This window comes from Heloderma suspectum, chromosome 11 (assembly GCF_057233095.1).
Source record: "Heloderma suspectum isolate Gila_16-S chromosome 11, 16-S_ref, whole genome shotgun sequence".
NCBI classification, from domain to species: domain Eukaryota; kingdom Metazoa; phylum Chordata; class Lepidosauria; order Squamata; family Helodermatidae; genus Heloderma; species Heloderma suspectum.
In genome coordinates, this window is record NC_139468.1 from 28,942,849 (window position 1) to 28,958,846 (window position 15,998).

Sequence of the window (15,998 nt, forward strand, 5' to 3'; positions counted from 1 at the left end):
CTGGTGAAAACAACCCCTTGGACATGGACTGGACAGCCCTTCAAATAGAGGACAATTTAAAATAGAGGACTGTCCTCTGACAGCCCTTCAGATAGAAGCCCTTCCTCTGTGAAGAAGGGCACCTAGCCACCCTATGGTGAGGGGTCATGGGATTTGTGGGCCACAGCATGTGGAGGGCCACAGCAACTGGAGCACCATAAGTTGTCCTACTCTGCTCCAGGCCCTTCTTCTATTATGTTCTGCCCTCCTTTGCCCTCAGAGAATCTCATCCAGTGAGGTTCAGCATCAGCACTTGGCAGCCTTGGGCAGCTGCTGGGGAACTCCAGCTCCCTGGCAGGATCTATCCGTCCGAATGCCTGGCATGCCCCATCTTCCATGCCAAGCAGCTAGGCTTGAGAGTCATCACGTAAAATTCCCACAATGCCTTCGATGTAGTGTGGCTCCAGGGTATTGTGGGGGATTTAATGGTGGCTCCTGTCCAATGTCAGTTAGAACATTGCTGTTGCTGCCCACCAAGTATGTGAGCCTATTTGGACCCTACTGATGCAAGAGGGGGATGACCAAAGGGCACTTTCCCCCTAGGGACTACTTCATATCTGTGGCTGGCCTTGCAGCCAATTGCATCTGGAGATCCTCTGCCAGTCCTGCCTTTCCATGGCATTAGGGCAGCTCAGCCAATCACCACCCAACGCTTCTTCACCACCACAAACTCCCTTCACCGCTAGGGATGTCCGCGGAATCCACTGCCGACTCCAATGAGGCCAAATTCCAGTGAATTCAGCCCCCTGAAGTCCGCGGTGGAATGAACGCATTCACCTGTGCCTCTCTGGAAAGAATATCCGCCCCCAGCGGTTCCATTCCGCCGTCTGTGTGGAACCCGGAAGCAAGTGATCGGAAGCAAAGGGCATGCGCTACGCCATTTGCATCCCCATTTTTTCTCGCGATAGACTACACGTCTCTATTTACGTAGATACTTATGTAGCGTATTGCGTGAAAAAACGGGGATGCAAATGGCGTAGTGGACGCCATTTGCGTACCTGGTTTTTCAAACGATGGGCTACGTAAGTATCTACATAAATAGAGATGCGTAGCCTATCGTGAGAAGAAGACACAGGGATGCAAATGGCGTAGCTGATGCCATTTGCGTCTGGAGAGCACCGTAGGAGCCGGGACGGAGCTGGCCGGCAGCTCCGCAGAGTGGAGCCGGCCAGCTTGGATTCCGGGGGGGGGGGAGGAACAGATTGTCTCCCCCCCGTTGAGGATTCTGGGGGGAGGAACGGATCGCCTCCCCCCCAGCAGACCCCCCCTGCAGACACGAGGTAAGGGGATCCATACATCCCTATTCACCACATTGAAATATTGATGTTGTATTTATTTATTTATTTATTTATTTATTTCATTTTTATCCCACCTTTTTTTCCTTCTTGTAAGGAACCCAAGGCAGCTTACATGGCCCTCCTCCTCTCCATGTTATCCTCACAACAATCCTGTGAGGTGGGTTAGGCTGAGCGTCCATGACTGGCCGAAAGTCAGCTAGTGAGCTTTATGGTCAAATGGGGACTAGAACCTGGGTCTCCCATGTCCCAGTCCAACACTCTAACCACTACATCACACTGGCTTTCAATTCTGATTATTTCATAATGCCATAAAGAACTTGCAAGGTGCCAAAACTTTTAAAACCAGGGACTTAAAGCAATGGGGCTTGGGATTCATCATTTGTGGAAGCACAGAGATGCTGGCTGGCTTTCTTCTACATTTTAGCACCCTCCTTTCAAATTGCCAGTGGGTTGAACTTAGGGATGTATACATTTTGTAAAATCTGCTCTGTCTGCATTTTGCAGATTGTCAGGTGCCTTTCATTTCATCATCTGTTCATTGATAGAATCAGATTTTTTTCTCGTTTCCCAAATTTGCACAGATTTGCATTTGTGCAAATTCAAACTTGCAAAAATCCTCAAATCCCTCCCCATGTGCACCCCCCCCATGCTCATTTTCATGCTGTAGCCTATGGGGGAGATTGACATTTTTAGCTCGGGTTTTTTTTGGGGGGGGTAATTTTCTAGAACTAAATTTGCATAAAATTACAGAGAGGGTTTTTTTTTTTTAAACGGCCTGCAAGTCCACAGGATCTGTGTAGAGATGGGCAGAACACTTACCTCTGGGTCCAGGGGGTGTCCACACGGGGGGGAGGTGATCCCTCCCTTCTCTGGAATCCTAGCCAGCCGGCTCCACTCCATGGTGACTCTGCAGAACCACTGGCCAGCTTTGGAGCACCAGCGATACAGCTGCCATTGCCGTATCCCTGGCAGGGCTGATTGACTGCGGACGCAAATGGCGTCCACTACGCCTTTTGTGGCCATAAAGGTCTTGGTTTAAGCCAAATACAGCCATTTATGGCTGCATTTAGCTTAAACTAAGACCTTTACAGCTGCAAATGGCATAGTGGATGCCATTTATATCCCTGTTTTTTTGACACGGTAGGCTATGCAAATATTTGCGTAACCTATCGTGTGAAAAAGCAGGGATGCAAATGGCATCTGCTATGCCATTTGTGGCCATAAAGGTCTTAGTTTAAGCTAAATGCAGCCATTTACAACTGCATTTCGCTTTAACTAAGACCTTTACGGCCGCAAATGGCACAGCGGATGCCATTTGCGTCCGCAGTCAATCAGGCCAGCCAGTGATATGGCAATGGCGGCCGTATCGCTGGTGCTCCAGAGCCGGCCGGTGGGGAGGATCTGGCCGAGGTGGAGGTAAGTCTTCTGATCCTCCACAGACTCCAGAGGCTGGATTCTTTTGAATCTGGCCTCACTGGGGTTCGTGGAGGATTTCTCCCCCATCCCTAGATCTGTGAGACTTCGGAAAAGCCGGTCGGCTCCAGAATTTGCAGTTTGGAATCATGGAAATCCAAACTCATTTGATTCAGTTTCAGATTTCTCCAACATCCCTAGCTGCACTGCAGCCAGGATTACCTGAAGATGATGGTGGGCAGCAGCACTGGGCAGTAAGCTGCCATTTCAGTTTCCCACAATATCCTAGATTGAGGCTCTATTGGAGACATTATGGGAAATGTAAAGAGTGGCTCTCCAGCCCAAGCTTCAGGCCACTGATATGAGACCCAGGACAGACACCATGTGTGGGTCCTGCTGGGACAGTCAGGCCCTGGTGGCAGCATATCAGTGCCAGAACTGACTGCAGCTGACAGGTCAGCAAGGGCCAGGTGACACAAGGAGCCAATAGGATTCCAGAATTTCCAGCCAATGGTGTAGTGGTATATGTTGATGTGCAGGCATTCATTTTGACAGCCCCTATACCCATGTCTCCAAGGAGGGTCCAAAAATGCAGGCAGCTGTGTTGATGGATACCAACAAACCAGTTTTAGTCCTTATCTCCACCAGGAGCAGGTCTCTTGTAAAGTGAATTGGCCTTAATTACCTGTTCAAGATGAAGCCACCCCAACATACTTTGCCTGACCAAAGGGAGAGCTCACAACTAGATATTGTTGCAGAGAAAATCCTTTCTCCTCGAGATACTGGCTGGGCTCACACAACACAATATGCCAGAGCCTGGGTTGAGTGTGGGTTGTTGTGTTGTGTGAATCCAGCCCTGCTAACAAACCGTAGTTTATGAACTACAAGCAACCCACAAACAAACAACAAACAAACAAACCCACAGTGTATTGTTGGGTTGTGAACTGTGGGTTGTTTGTGGTTAACAAACCCTGGTTTGTTAGCAGAACTGGATTCACACAACAACCCACAATTCAACCACAATGTGTGGTTCAGTGACAACATACACTCTGGCTTGTCATGTTGTGTGAACTAGGTCACTGTGAGGATGGCAGCTAAGCTCAGAGGGAACACGAAATTCTGAGGGGGAAGAAGATGACATCATCTGCTAATCAAAAAATGCCAGTGCTGCATCTCTGTGAAACCTGGTCCACTACACCACGGATCCCATACAGCTGGTGACTCTGACAGGACTCCCCCATCTCTCAACAACTTCTAGCACTGGCCCAGACTGGGTTCTTGGGAAGCCATTCCATGGAGACCTGCCTAAATGGCTGCTTTCCATCCCTTCTCCAAATCACCAGCCCTGGCGTCCACGTGGCCCTTTACCTACAGATAAGCCAGGGATGGGGGACATCTGGCCCTCTAGATGTTGGTGGATTGCAGCTCCTATCATGCCTTACCCTTGACTAAGCTTTCTAGGGCTGATAGAAGTTGGAGTCCCACAGCATTTGGAAGACCACATTTTTCCCCAGCCCTGCCATTAGGAAACAGAAAGGTCAAGCCCATGCTCTGAGGAGCATGCAGTCTGAATGTTCCCAAATCTTACACCTGTAAAATGGCTTTGGCTTAAAAAAGAAAGAAATGAAAAGCAGAAAGAAGAATCTACAGTACTTGCCATAAGATCATAGGTCAGCAGAAAAGTGACCACTCTGCTGAGCTTCCCTGAAACTTCACCCTGGTAAGCAAATATCCTCTGAAGGAATTATCCTTGTAAGCATTTTAAATTGCTTGTTTGGATCTTGTCCAGATTTAGAGTTGGCATGGAGATGTGTATTCTGACTTGGCGGTGGGGGTAGGGGGGGACTGTGAAAGTTTTTTAATGACTCACAAGGAATGGTGCAGACTGGGGCGGGGGGACTTAAGTATTGCCAAAAAAGAGGCCTCACATCATCAAAAAGAGGAAACAATTTGCATAACATTTTCATATGGAAATATATATGTACAGCTTAAATGAAGAAATAATAACTATAATTTAAACAGAAATGCAATACAACAAAGACCCTGCTCTCCCACTTCTTATGGCTTACTGCAGAATGCTGGGAGTTGTAGTTGTAGGACATTTTTCTGTCTAAACATGGCATAGGATTGGACCCTTAGGTAGTTAGAATTAGGCGACACTTCCTTTTATCTCAGTAAACCTTGTAAGAGCTATGTAAAGCAGGGTGATTTTATTCCCATATTGTAGGGTATGGAGAACAATATGCACAGAGATTAGGTCAAGAGTTGAGGTGCAGATGATTTAGCCCTACAGCTTATCCATTTGGGCTTTGCCAGTTCTCAGTAATAAAGATTAATAAAAAATAAAATTGGTTCTAAATAATACAAATCAGAGCATAACAAGATGATGGGGAGGGGAGTTCCCTCTCCTGCAATTCCCCTGTTCCCAGCAAATGTCCCCCTTAATTTACATGTAGAATTTGACACATCAGACTGGGGAGATGTGTCCTAGTACTTAGAAACAGCAGATGAGGGGGTCAACCTGTGCCTAGATTGTACCACTTCAGACTGCAAAGGGAGTGGGGGGTGGGGTAGCATGATGGAGTCTGAAATCTGAAGTGGTACAGTACAGACAGACACAAGTTGGCCTTCTGTTGAACAAGGCCTTAGGTGCAAGGAATTACTGTGACTGTGTGCTTAGGCCTTAAAAGTCTGGGCTTGGATCCCTAGGTATTCAACCATGTTAGCGTCTATTTTAGGGCTGCCACCTCTTTTTTTTCTCCTCATCTTTAACAGCCATCTGGCAGGCAGGTATGTCATAGTCCTCTTCATGCTAGCTGTACCGATTGAATTTGTCTGGTGCCAGAATTTTATTCCAGATCTTTCTTCTTTTTTTTTTAAATAATAAAATTTGCCAACATTTGCAAAATTCTTCGTAGTTGGGAGACTGAAGAAATTTTAATGCGAGAGAAAGCAAAATTGACTGATTGAGCCATCTCTTGGCCCTGATCTCCCTCGGTGGGGAGCGTAAATCCATCCCCTTTCCCCTTATTATTCATGGGCTCCAGAGCATATTTGTTTATCTTGCCCTTTGTGGTTTCAGCTTGGCACAGCAGTCTCCCAGCCACCTCCTCAAATTGAGCCCAAGGTAGGGCTTTGAATGCACAGCCATCACTGGCCTTTCTTCCGTCACTGTCCTTTTTTTTTTGCCTTTCTTTGCAGGACAATAAAGGATTCAGGGCTCAAGAGCATCCAGCCACGAGCATTTGATAAGAACCCTCACCTGCGCTACATGTGAGTAGGTTCCCTTCTTTCTCTCCCCACCTCTGTGCTATGCAGTTGCTTTTTTTGGAAAGGTTATTCTCTTTGTGGTTGCTCGAGGGCGGACTAGGGACAAGTGGGGAGAGAAGGTGATGTGATGGAAAGCGAAATGAAGGAGAAAAAGAGGGAATCAAAGGCACCAGAGAACGATGAAGAATAAGTGCAATGAATGGTTCTTCCCTGCTGGGCAGCTGGCAGATTTAGGTGTCTTAATAACCAAGGCGACTTTGATTGCCACGTTAACGAGCAGTTCCTCATTAACACGCTTTAAGCGGCCAGTGGGAAATTTCCCTTTCAGCATGGGGTTCAGGGGAATGCCACGGGAAGGCAGAGGAGGTGGGAGTAGCAAAGCAGCCTCACCACACAGCCTGAAACTATTCGAGTCATTAACACTTAACGAATGGCAGGTTCCGTTTAGTATAGTTCTCTCTCTCTCTCTCTCTCTCTCTCTCTCTTGTCTTTCCTCTCATACCTCAGGCACATGGCTGACAGCTTGTGCTCTTAATTACTGACTCGTTAAAGACGCATGTGAGAGGGGGCCTGGGTATGATGATACGGTTGCTTCTCACTAGAGGTTATTGACCGAGTACAGCCAAGCTGGAAGGCAGCTTGGCAAAGGAAGGTGATTCTGCTCTTTAACCCCAGGGTGCTTGATGCTCATGGAGAGCATTTGAGAAAAGGCAGGCAACTGAGTGGAATGACTGAGGTTCCAGATATTCTTCAGTTTCAGTTTTGGGGTCGCACTAACCATTTCAGTGGGGTTATTTTTCTTCTTCCTGGAAAACACTTGGATTGTGAGAATATTCAGATTTAAAAGATCCAGGACTGCCTCAACCATTAGGCAGAGTTAGGCAGATGCTGGAGGGGGCAGGGAACTGTGGCAAAGTGCTAGAGGGCAGAACTTTATGTGTCATTCAGCCTGCCCTGTGCCCTCTAAGCTGCTGTCTTGAGAGGCAGCCAAGGGTAATGTCACACTGCCAATACCAAAGCCAGTCAGGTTCGATTTGGTACATGGAAAAGGGGAGGACACCATTTTGTCCTTCACCCAAGGCAGCAAAATATATTGGGCAATTGTTTTGATGTCATCATTTCCCCCTAGCTGCTACCGCTTCCTTTTTCCTGGATTGGTCATGTGGGTGATCCAGCCAACCAGGGTCCATACAGTGATTGGAATGATGTCATAGTAGGTAGCCAATTAGATTAGGCAGATGCAATTCCATCCATCCATCCATCCATCCATCCATCCATCCATTCAATAATTTATTACATTCCTATACCACCCAATTGCCAAAGTTATCTGGCTGGTTTACAAAGATTAAAAACAATTAAAAATACCATGTACATAGTGTGAAAACCATTTTAAAACAAACATATACATGAACAGCAGACTCACATCATCTAAACATGTTAAACCATCAACAATAAGAAATATCCAAGACCTAATTAAAACCTCATCATATGCTGCCAAATGCCTGAGTGGAGAGGAAAGTCTTAACCTGGTGCTGAAAAGAGAACAATGTTGGTGCCAGGTGGGCCTCGTTGGAGACATTCTTCCATAATTGAGGGGGGGCACCACTGACAAGGCCCCCTCTCTTATTGCCACCTTCCAAGCTTCCCTTGGAGGAGGCACTTGGAGGAGGGCCTTAGATAATGGATGTACGGGTAGGTTCATTCTGGTTCATGCAATGATGGGACTGAAGGCTACTGAATGTGACTGAGAGTGAAAGCTAGGGATCCTGGAGAAATTCAAGATGGATTAAAATGAGCTTGGACTTCTAAGAATCTGACCTGCGGAAACAGCTGCGGAGTGACCCCCTCAGGCCCTGCGGAGTCTGTGGGCTTTTGGATGATTTTTTTACTTTCCTGAAATTTACACATATAAATCTGTAGAAAAATACGTACGTTTCTGCTAAGGAAACATAGAATGGAATAGGGGACAATAAACTAAATGTTACGTGCTAGGGTAAATTATGTACTGTAAATACTTATATAATTACTTACGTGAATACTTGCGTAATTATTTCTGTATTTTTCTGCATGACGGAAAAAAATATGTATCTGTATCCATCTGTGGTAGGGATGGGCGGATTCCCTACCTGTCATTCCTCAGGGGAATCTGCCCGCAGGGGGAGGCGATCCGTCCCTCCCCCTGGAATCCATCCAGGCTGGCTCCGCTCCATGTTGATCCTGCAGAGCTGGCTGCCAGCTCCACATCACTGGCGAATTTCATCAATACGGGCGGCCGGCAGCCATTGCCGTGCCGTATCTCTGTATAAGTAAGTCTCCAGATGCAAATGGTGTAGTGGGTGCCATTTGCAACTGTAAAGCTGGTAGATTAACCTAAATGCAGCCATAAATGGTTGCACTTAGGCTAATCTATCAGCTTTATGGCCGCAAATGGCACCCACTACAGCATTTGCGTCCGAAGACTTATTTATACAGAGATACAGCATGGCAATGGCTGCCGGCCATATCGACTTTCGCCAGTGACGCAGAGCAGGTGGCCGGCTCTGCAGGATCGATGCCAGGAGGGATCCGACCCAGACAGATTCCACGGGGAGGTGGAGGTGAGTGCTCCGTTCCTCCACAGACTCCGGGGGGCGGAATCTTTAGAATCCAGCCTCATTGGAGTCCGTGGCGGAATTCTCCGCCATCCCTAGTCTGTGGGCAGATGACAGAATGAAAGGCACCTGCCAATCCGCAAAACATAGATGGAGAGGATTTTACACAATCCATACATCCCTAGAAAGCAATGGGAAAGACCAAGGAAAACCTTTTGGCAAGGAGTGCCAAACAAGGAGTGCCAAAGAAATACTGAAAATCAGAGGCTTTTTTGGCATCATACTGCCAAAGGTTTTACAAAAATGCTGAAATACTATTGGCTAAGCTTTACAGTGCTGAGTTTATATGTCTGTTCGTTTTCAGACATGACTCTAACCCATAAATCTCTGGATTTTGTTGCCAAGAATTGTTAAACCACACAGTTAGGAAACCCTGTGAAATGTGTTTATTTTAATATGCTGTTTAAATACATACATACATACATACATACATGTGCCCCTAACTGGTTTAACTATGTCTTGCAAGGTCTGAAAAGATTCAGATGCTCAAAGCTGAAGTTGTACCCCTCTTTCACCATTTGGAAGGGGTGTGTTTCTACAAACTTTAAGTGTAGAAGACTCACAGTGGGCCAGAAGACTTTGACCAATGTTTTGGATGTTCAGTGCCCATGCATGCACACAACCCTTTCTATCTCTAGCTAACTAATCAGTGGATGATGGGAGAATGTTTCCCCTTGTGCTACTCCTAATTGCCACTCTCCACACGCATGATCTCGATGTCACCCACCTCTTTCTCTCTCCCTGACATTGTGTTTGGTCTGTCTTGCTGCCTGCCTTGCTCTTGCTTCCGCACGTCCTCTCTTGTGCTGTCTCCCATATAGAACAACAAAACCCTAAGCAAAACAAAAGAATGACCCCCCCTGGATCAGACCAAAACTCCACCATGTCCAGAATAGCAATGTATGAGCATTTAATTTTTTCTTGCAAAACATGCTAGCCTAGCATGCCCCATTTGAAGCCCCAACAATGAGCGCAAGCACATGCCCACTCAAAGTGTTCACAAATTGTTGAACATGCTCAGGTTCGTGTCATTCCTGATTCCCAACTTGATTTGTGCAAATTTCCTCAGTAGACTGAATCAGCCCTGCTTCAGTCTGTGGAGGAAATTTGTGCAAGTTTCAGGAACAGCATTTGATTGCTGCTCAATGTGTGCAAATATCTCGTTCAATCTTTGCTTAATTGTGCAAGTCTCCCATTCGATCACTGCTCAATTGTGCAAGTCTCCCATTCGATCACTGCTCAGTTTGTGCTGATCTCCCACTCGATCACTGCTCAGTTTGTGCAGATCTCCCACTTGATCACTGCTCAGTTTGTGCAGATCTCCCATTCGAGCAAAGTGTGCAGTGATCGCAAATAGGAATCAGGCACAGATAAGTGCTGAGATGATGTTTGTAGAATCCTAGCGATCTCAAACATCGCTCATTCGCCCATCCCTAGTCCCCAATCCTATTTCCCATAGATCTTTCTGGGAAACCCACAAGGGTATAATCCATCTAATATTGCACTTATTTAGCTTTCCCAGCTCGAAACTGCACATATTTAAATATGCATTTTTTTAACTTCCTGTTTTATGTAGAAATCAAATGAAATCATTGAGCATCTCCATGAGTACAGTCTGGTGGTCACGAGCAGGGGGAGTCTGACGAATTCCCAGACCCAATTGGATGCCCACAACATCCCTACTTACTGTGATATCTGACATGCTCCCTGGTTGTTAAAACAGCCTCTGGGAGGGTTACAGGCTGCAACCATAGACATGGCACACTAGAGCATCTGCTACTTCTGGTGACTCTCTAGCTGGCACAGACTTTCTCTGTGGTTGCTGGAACATCAGAACAGCTGGAGTGGCCAGCTTGCACGTTTTCGCAGGGTGCAAACCTCTGAAATCACTGGTGGTGGCAGTGGGAGAATGATTAAAGTAACTATGGAGTGGGGTGGTTACGGAAACCATGTAGCACCATGTGCTTCCTGGTCATGTGACAGGTGCACATCATGGTTATGTTACCCCACTCCTCCATAGTTACCCTAACCACCCTCCCCCTGTGTACATCAGAAAAAGCCCATTGACTGCCAGGGGGTTCAGGCAGGATTCTTTCCTAGCCCTACCTGGAGGTGCTAGGGACTGAACCTGGGACTTTCTACATCTAAAGAAGGTGCTCTACTACTGAATAATGCTCCCTCCATTTGCTATGCTAGCTAGGAAGTTGCACTCCAACAACATCTGGAGGGCCACAAGTTGCCCACCCCTGCCTTAAAGACATTTGAAGGTGCAAAATTTGCAAAGGGTCAGCAGCTTCCCCTGCCCTCATCACTAACCTCATCAAGATGTACTTCCTTTTCAGTCAGTCCTGGATCTCCCACTATTCAGCTTCAGGACAGGCAAAATGCAGTTCTCTTCTCCACACAGCACATACTTGATGTATGGAGTTTACCACCACAAGATGTGGTGACTACCACTGGTTTAAGAAGGGGACTAGACAGGTTCATGGAGGAGAAGGCTATCAATCCTGCTACTAGTCATGATGCCTATGTAGCAGGATTTCTCAACCTGGTGGCCTACAGATGTCTTGGACTAAAACTCCCATCACTATTGGCCATGCTAGCTAAGAGGGATGGGGTTTGTAGTCCAACATGTCTGAACTGCATCAGGTTGGGGAAGGCTGCTGTCTTCTGGATCAGAGGCACAATACCTCTGAATTAGGGATGTGGGAGAAATTTTCAACTGATTCGAATGAGTTTGTATTTCGATGAATCCAACCTATGGATCCTGCAGTGGACCAGCTTTTTTGAAGTCACATGGAACCCACAGACTTGTAAACCATTTTGCTACTGCTGGTTGTGATTTGTGCAGATGTGCACTTGCATTAATAGTGCAAGTGTGCATTAGCACAAGTGTGCATTAGCAGAACAGTGCATTTGCACAAGTGGAATGAAATTCTCGTACATCCCTTTAAAAAATCTGAGTAAGCGGATAATGGGATGAAAGATACCTGACAATCCCTGGGACACAGATGGAATGGATTTAACAACATCCATACATCCCTGGTCTGAATACCAGTTGCTGGGGAACAGCCCCATGTATGTTCTGGTTAGCTACCGTGCCCCTATGTAGGCCCAATTAGGAGTTAAAAAGAAAAGAAAAAAGTTTAATGGGTATGCTCCCCCTTCCAATCCTTGATTTTTCTTTTCTTGTTCTACAGCCCCTTTAGGAATGTACTGCTCTATCTCTTTTCATATGCAGAAACACCCTCCAAATTCATTCCTCCTTCATTTCCTCCCCTCCCATATCAGCTCCCAATTGATTACTCCCTCTCCCACTCCCCTGGAGTTAATTGCTCTTTTTCTCGATACCCCCCCCCCCAGAATTAATTGCTTTCTCTTCCCCACATACATTCCCCTCAGGAATCCATTGCTCTCCCCACTCCCTGTAACTGGTCCAATAACATTGATTCTCTCAGTAACTCTCCTGTGTCATTGCCCCCCCTTGTTTTCTCCTCTTGTTTTCTCCACCTCCCTCTTCTCTTCCCAGGCACTGATTTTTAGGGTGGTGAAGCGTCATACTTCATACAATCACAATACAATATGATATTCTAACCAATGCGTTAGAAGCCTTTGCCAAGAGTAAACGTGTCAATTTAAAAGCTGCCTCCCCTCCACTCTTGCAGTCCCATTCTCAGGGTGCAAAATTGGTGGCGGGGAGTGGGAGAAATGCTCATAATATCCAGGGGTGGGGGCTTACCAGGAAAGCGGACACAGGGTTACCTCTCCCCATGTGAACAGGAATCTAATTTCTTAGGCTTAGTTGCTCCTCTGCTGCAAGTGGCAACAGAGCTACAAAGTTCAGAAGCTAGCGGGGATGTTCTATGGGTTCCACCATATGTGTGTCTGTGTGTGTATATTTCCCTCCCACAATACCTCTGGAATGATGCTAAGTCCTGACATGGGCATCTTTTCAATAAGAGCCCCCCCCCCATGTTGGGAGGATGAACATTCAGGTGTGGGTGGTATTTATGTACTTAAGTTTTGTAGTATTCTGATGGGGCATTCTGTGTCGAGGGCTCCTTGGAGGTCTCTCTCAGTCTAAACCAGTAGCCAAGTCCAGACACAGACAAAGGAATTCCTTTTAAAGCTTTATTCTTCTTTTACAACTTAACAACTATACCGATTGCAACTAGATCTGAGCAGCACAGTACCTATGCCCTAAGTTGGAACACTTGGTCCCCGTTTGAAAGGGAATTACTGGCAGACCCCTGAACTTAAGGACTAGGGAGAGTCCCTCCCCTTTTCCCTTGGATCCTCTGGGCGCAGCCGTTGTTTGCGCGCCAACCAGGCACTACGCCTCCTTTCCGCACCCTCCATCTGGCGCCGCTCTCCGTGTCGGTGTCGCGTGTCCACCAAGTCTGCTCTCCGCGCTCTGTCACTCCCTGGACTGCTATCTAAGCTAGGAATGTGGGTGGGAGGAATCTCTGTCAGCTGTTGGCCCTGGGAAAGAGGAGCGCGCTCCTCTCCCAGGAGCGACTGCTCTTCCTCAGAATCAGAACTACTCTGGGATTCTATGGGCTCAGTGTCCACCCTGACATTCTGGTCCATTTGCACATGAACAACAGGCGGGCTGCTGAGGTCTCCATGCATAGGGATGCTGGACAAAATCGAGATGGACTAAAATGAGCTTGGATTTCTAAGAATCCAAACTGCAGAATCTGCTGCGGAGCGACCCCCTCAGGCTGCGTGGAGTCCGTGGACTTTCGGATGAGGGTTTTTGTTTTGTTTTTTACTTTCCAGAAATTTACGCATATAAATTTGTAAGAAAATACGTAAGTTTCTGTTGAGGAAACGGTGAATGGAATGGGGGACAATACGGTGAATTATGTAAATACATATGTAAATACTTATGTAATTATTTACAGATTTTTCTGCGTGATGAAAAAAAATATATTTTCGCATCCACCTGTGAGCAGACGATGGAACAAAAGGGTCCTGACAATCCGCAAAACACAGACAGAGTGGTTTTTACACACTCTGTACATCCCTATCCATGCCAAGTCTGTCTGTCTGTCTGTCTTATTTATTTATTTATTTATTTATTTATTTAATGTAATAATCGCCCATCTGGCTGGTCACCCAGCCACTCTGGGTGATGTACAATAATAAAAACAATGTAAAACAATAAAATTCCACATTCCACATTCCCTAACACACAAATTCCACATTTATTTATTTATTTATTTATTTATTTTATTTCATTTCTATACCGCCCAATAGCCGAAGCTCTCTATTCCCTAACCCACCCCAAATGCCTGCCTGAACAACCACATTTTTAATGCACGGCGGAAGCCCATTAAACAGTTGTCTCTAGTGGTGGTTTGGCTTTCTTTTTAAGTGAAATACAAAAGAAAAGAAAAGAAAAAGAAATCCTCACCACCTTATACAAAATGTAAACAAGAACACTGCAACCCCTAATTTCTGTGACTTTAAGCTCCCATGCCCTCCCTCCAGTTGCAGAATTCCTCACACCACCTACATGAGGGATCAAAGGCCCATTGAAGGGGATGGTGGTGGGTAGACTTTTGGTACAGCTCTAACTTGGGCCTAATTATGCCCTTTAAGGCAAAATCCTATGCAGGTTTAGACTGAAAGAAGACCTGCAACTCCCATCATTCCCCAGCCAAATCACCAATGATGGGAAATGTAGGACTTTTTCTGTCTAAACATGCATAGGATTGTGCCCTTAGGGGTTTTACGGCCATTCCAACACTTTGAATTGATCCTGGAAGTAGCCTGGAAAACCTATGCAGCTGTTGTAATGAGAAAATTACATACCCACATGAGCTGCATCCAGTCAACACTTGACCTGCCACATTCTGGGCCAACCAAATGTTCCGGATGCCTTTCAAAATAGATCTACGTATATAGACCGAAGGATGGGCGGATCTGTCAAGGTTAATGTTGCTCAAGTTCTCATTTTTCTAATGCTAAATTAATTCTGTCCTGATTCTGCTTGGATTACAATGTTTCTTTAGTCCTCGTGAAAATTTGTACACCTTTTTCCTGTGCTCTCTTTAAAAATCCGCAATTTTGTATGCATCTTTGTGTGCAATTTTGCAAACATTATGAATTTTCCCATTGAATACAGTCCTTTTGTGCACACTTTTGGAAATGTCTACACTTATGTTATGTATGCCCACCCCCCTCCATCGCAAACTTCAGAAACGTGTGGATTTCAACAGCTAAGTGTATTCTGATTCGTGTTTGGGTTTGAGAAGTGCAAATTGGAGAAGTTGGCACTGAAATGTGAATCAAACTTATTTCTCCCCCATTCCTACACAACAGCAGATTGCAATAATCTAGCAAGTTTTTCCCTGCAAATTTGTGGATCTCTGAAGTGACACCATGATTCAGTTGAGCCACATGGCGTCCAATACAATAGGTTTGGGGGGTGCATCCAGCCCATGGGCTGCCAGGTAGCCATGCCCATTCTAGCATGTTACAAAAATCAGCTGTGGTCTTGAATGGTGCTGAACGCATCAAAAGTACCCCTTGAAGGGGAGGCCTGATCATGACAGCAAAGCATGCAGAAATGGATGAATTACCTATTCTTGTTAACTCTGGTGCTACAGAGTTATGTTAACGGAGGTCAGACGTGAGTTTGAAATGACAGCAACTTAGCTTACATAAAAGAGGCCACCTTTGTAAAAGCTAGATGGCTAAAACAGCATAGACAAGAATTGTTAAGGGCTCTGAACTGCCCCTTGAATGAATGCTTGTGGTAATTCTTATCAACCATGAAGAAGCTGTGAGCTTGTCACAATGCAGTAACCTTCATGTTGTCTTGGCTGAATATTTCCCCACTCTTAAATTCAATTTTGGTCTGTTTTGTTCTATAAGTGCTTTCTTCTAAGTGAGTGGAGATTGCAGTTGAGCTGCTTGTGATGTGGTCTCCATGGAAGAAAAGGGAAACAGCTGTTTTAATGCATTCATGTACATGAATGTACATTACACACAGACACACAGGCACATGCACGCACGCACACATGCATGCACGTGCACAGACGCACACAGACGCGCACACAGGGGATGGGCGAAGGAACAATGTTCAAGATGGCTAGGATTCTCCAAACATGTTTTGCTGCTTGTCTCATTCACAATCTCTACTCGCTTTGTGCAGATACGGGATTTGTGCAAATTGAGCAGTGATGGAACTGGAGTTTTGTGCAAATCTCCCCAAATTTGCACAGATTGAGCTGGGAATCGTGACTGAGATGATTGCAAGCACACGTCTGACAATTTGCAAATATTTTTGGTGGACATGTGTTTTGCGCTCGAGGCC

At 45.9% G+C, this 15,998-nt stretch overlaps 1 protein-coding gene across 2 annotated transcripts in view; it reads left to right on the forward strand.

The window, feature by feature from the left end:
- The window catches only part of NTRK3 (neurotrophic receptor tyrosine kinase 3), a 749,187-nt gene that overhangs the window by 153,321 nt on the left and 579,868 nt on the right, over positions 1–15,998 (forward strand). For both annotated transcript variants that reach the window (XM_084817344.1, XM_084817345.1), the window contains exon 3: positions 5,952–6,023. In XM_084817344.1, the coding sequence (XP_084673470.1) occupies positions 5,952–6,023 (72 nt within the window). The remainder of the gene's footprint in view (positions 1–5,951; positions 6,024–15,998) is intronic.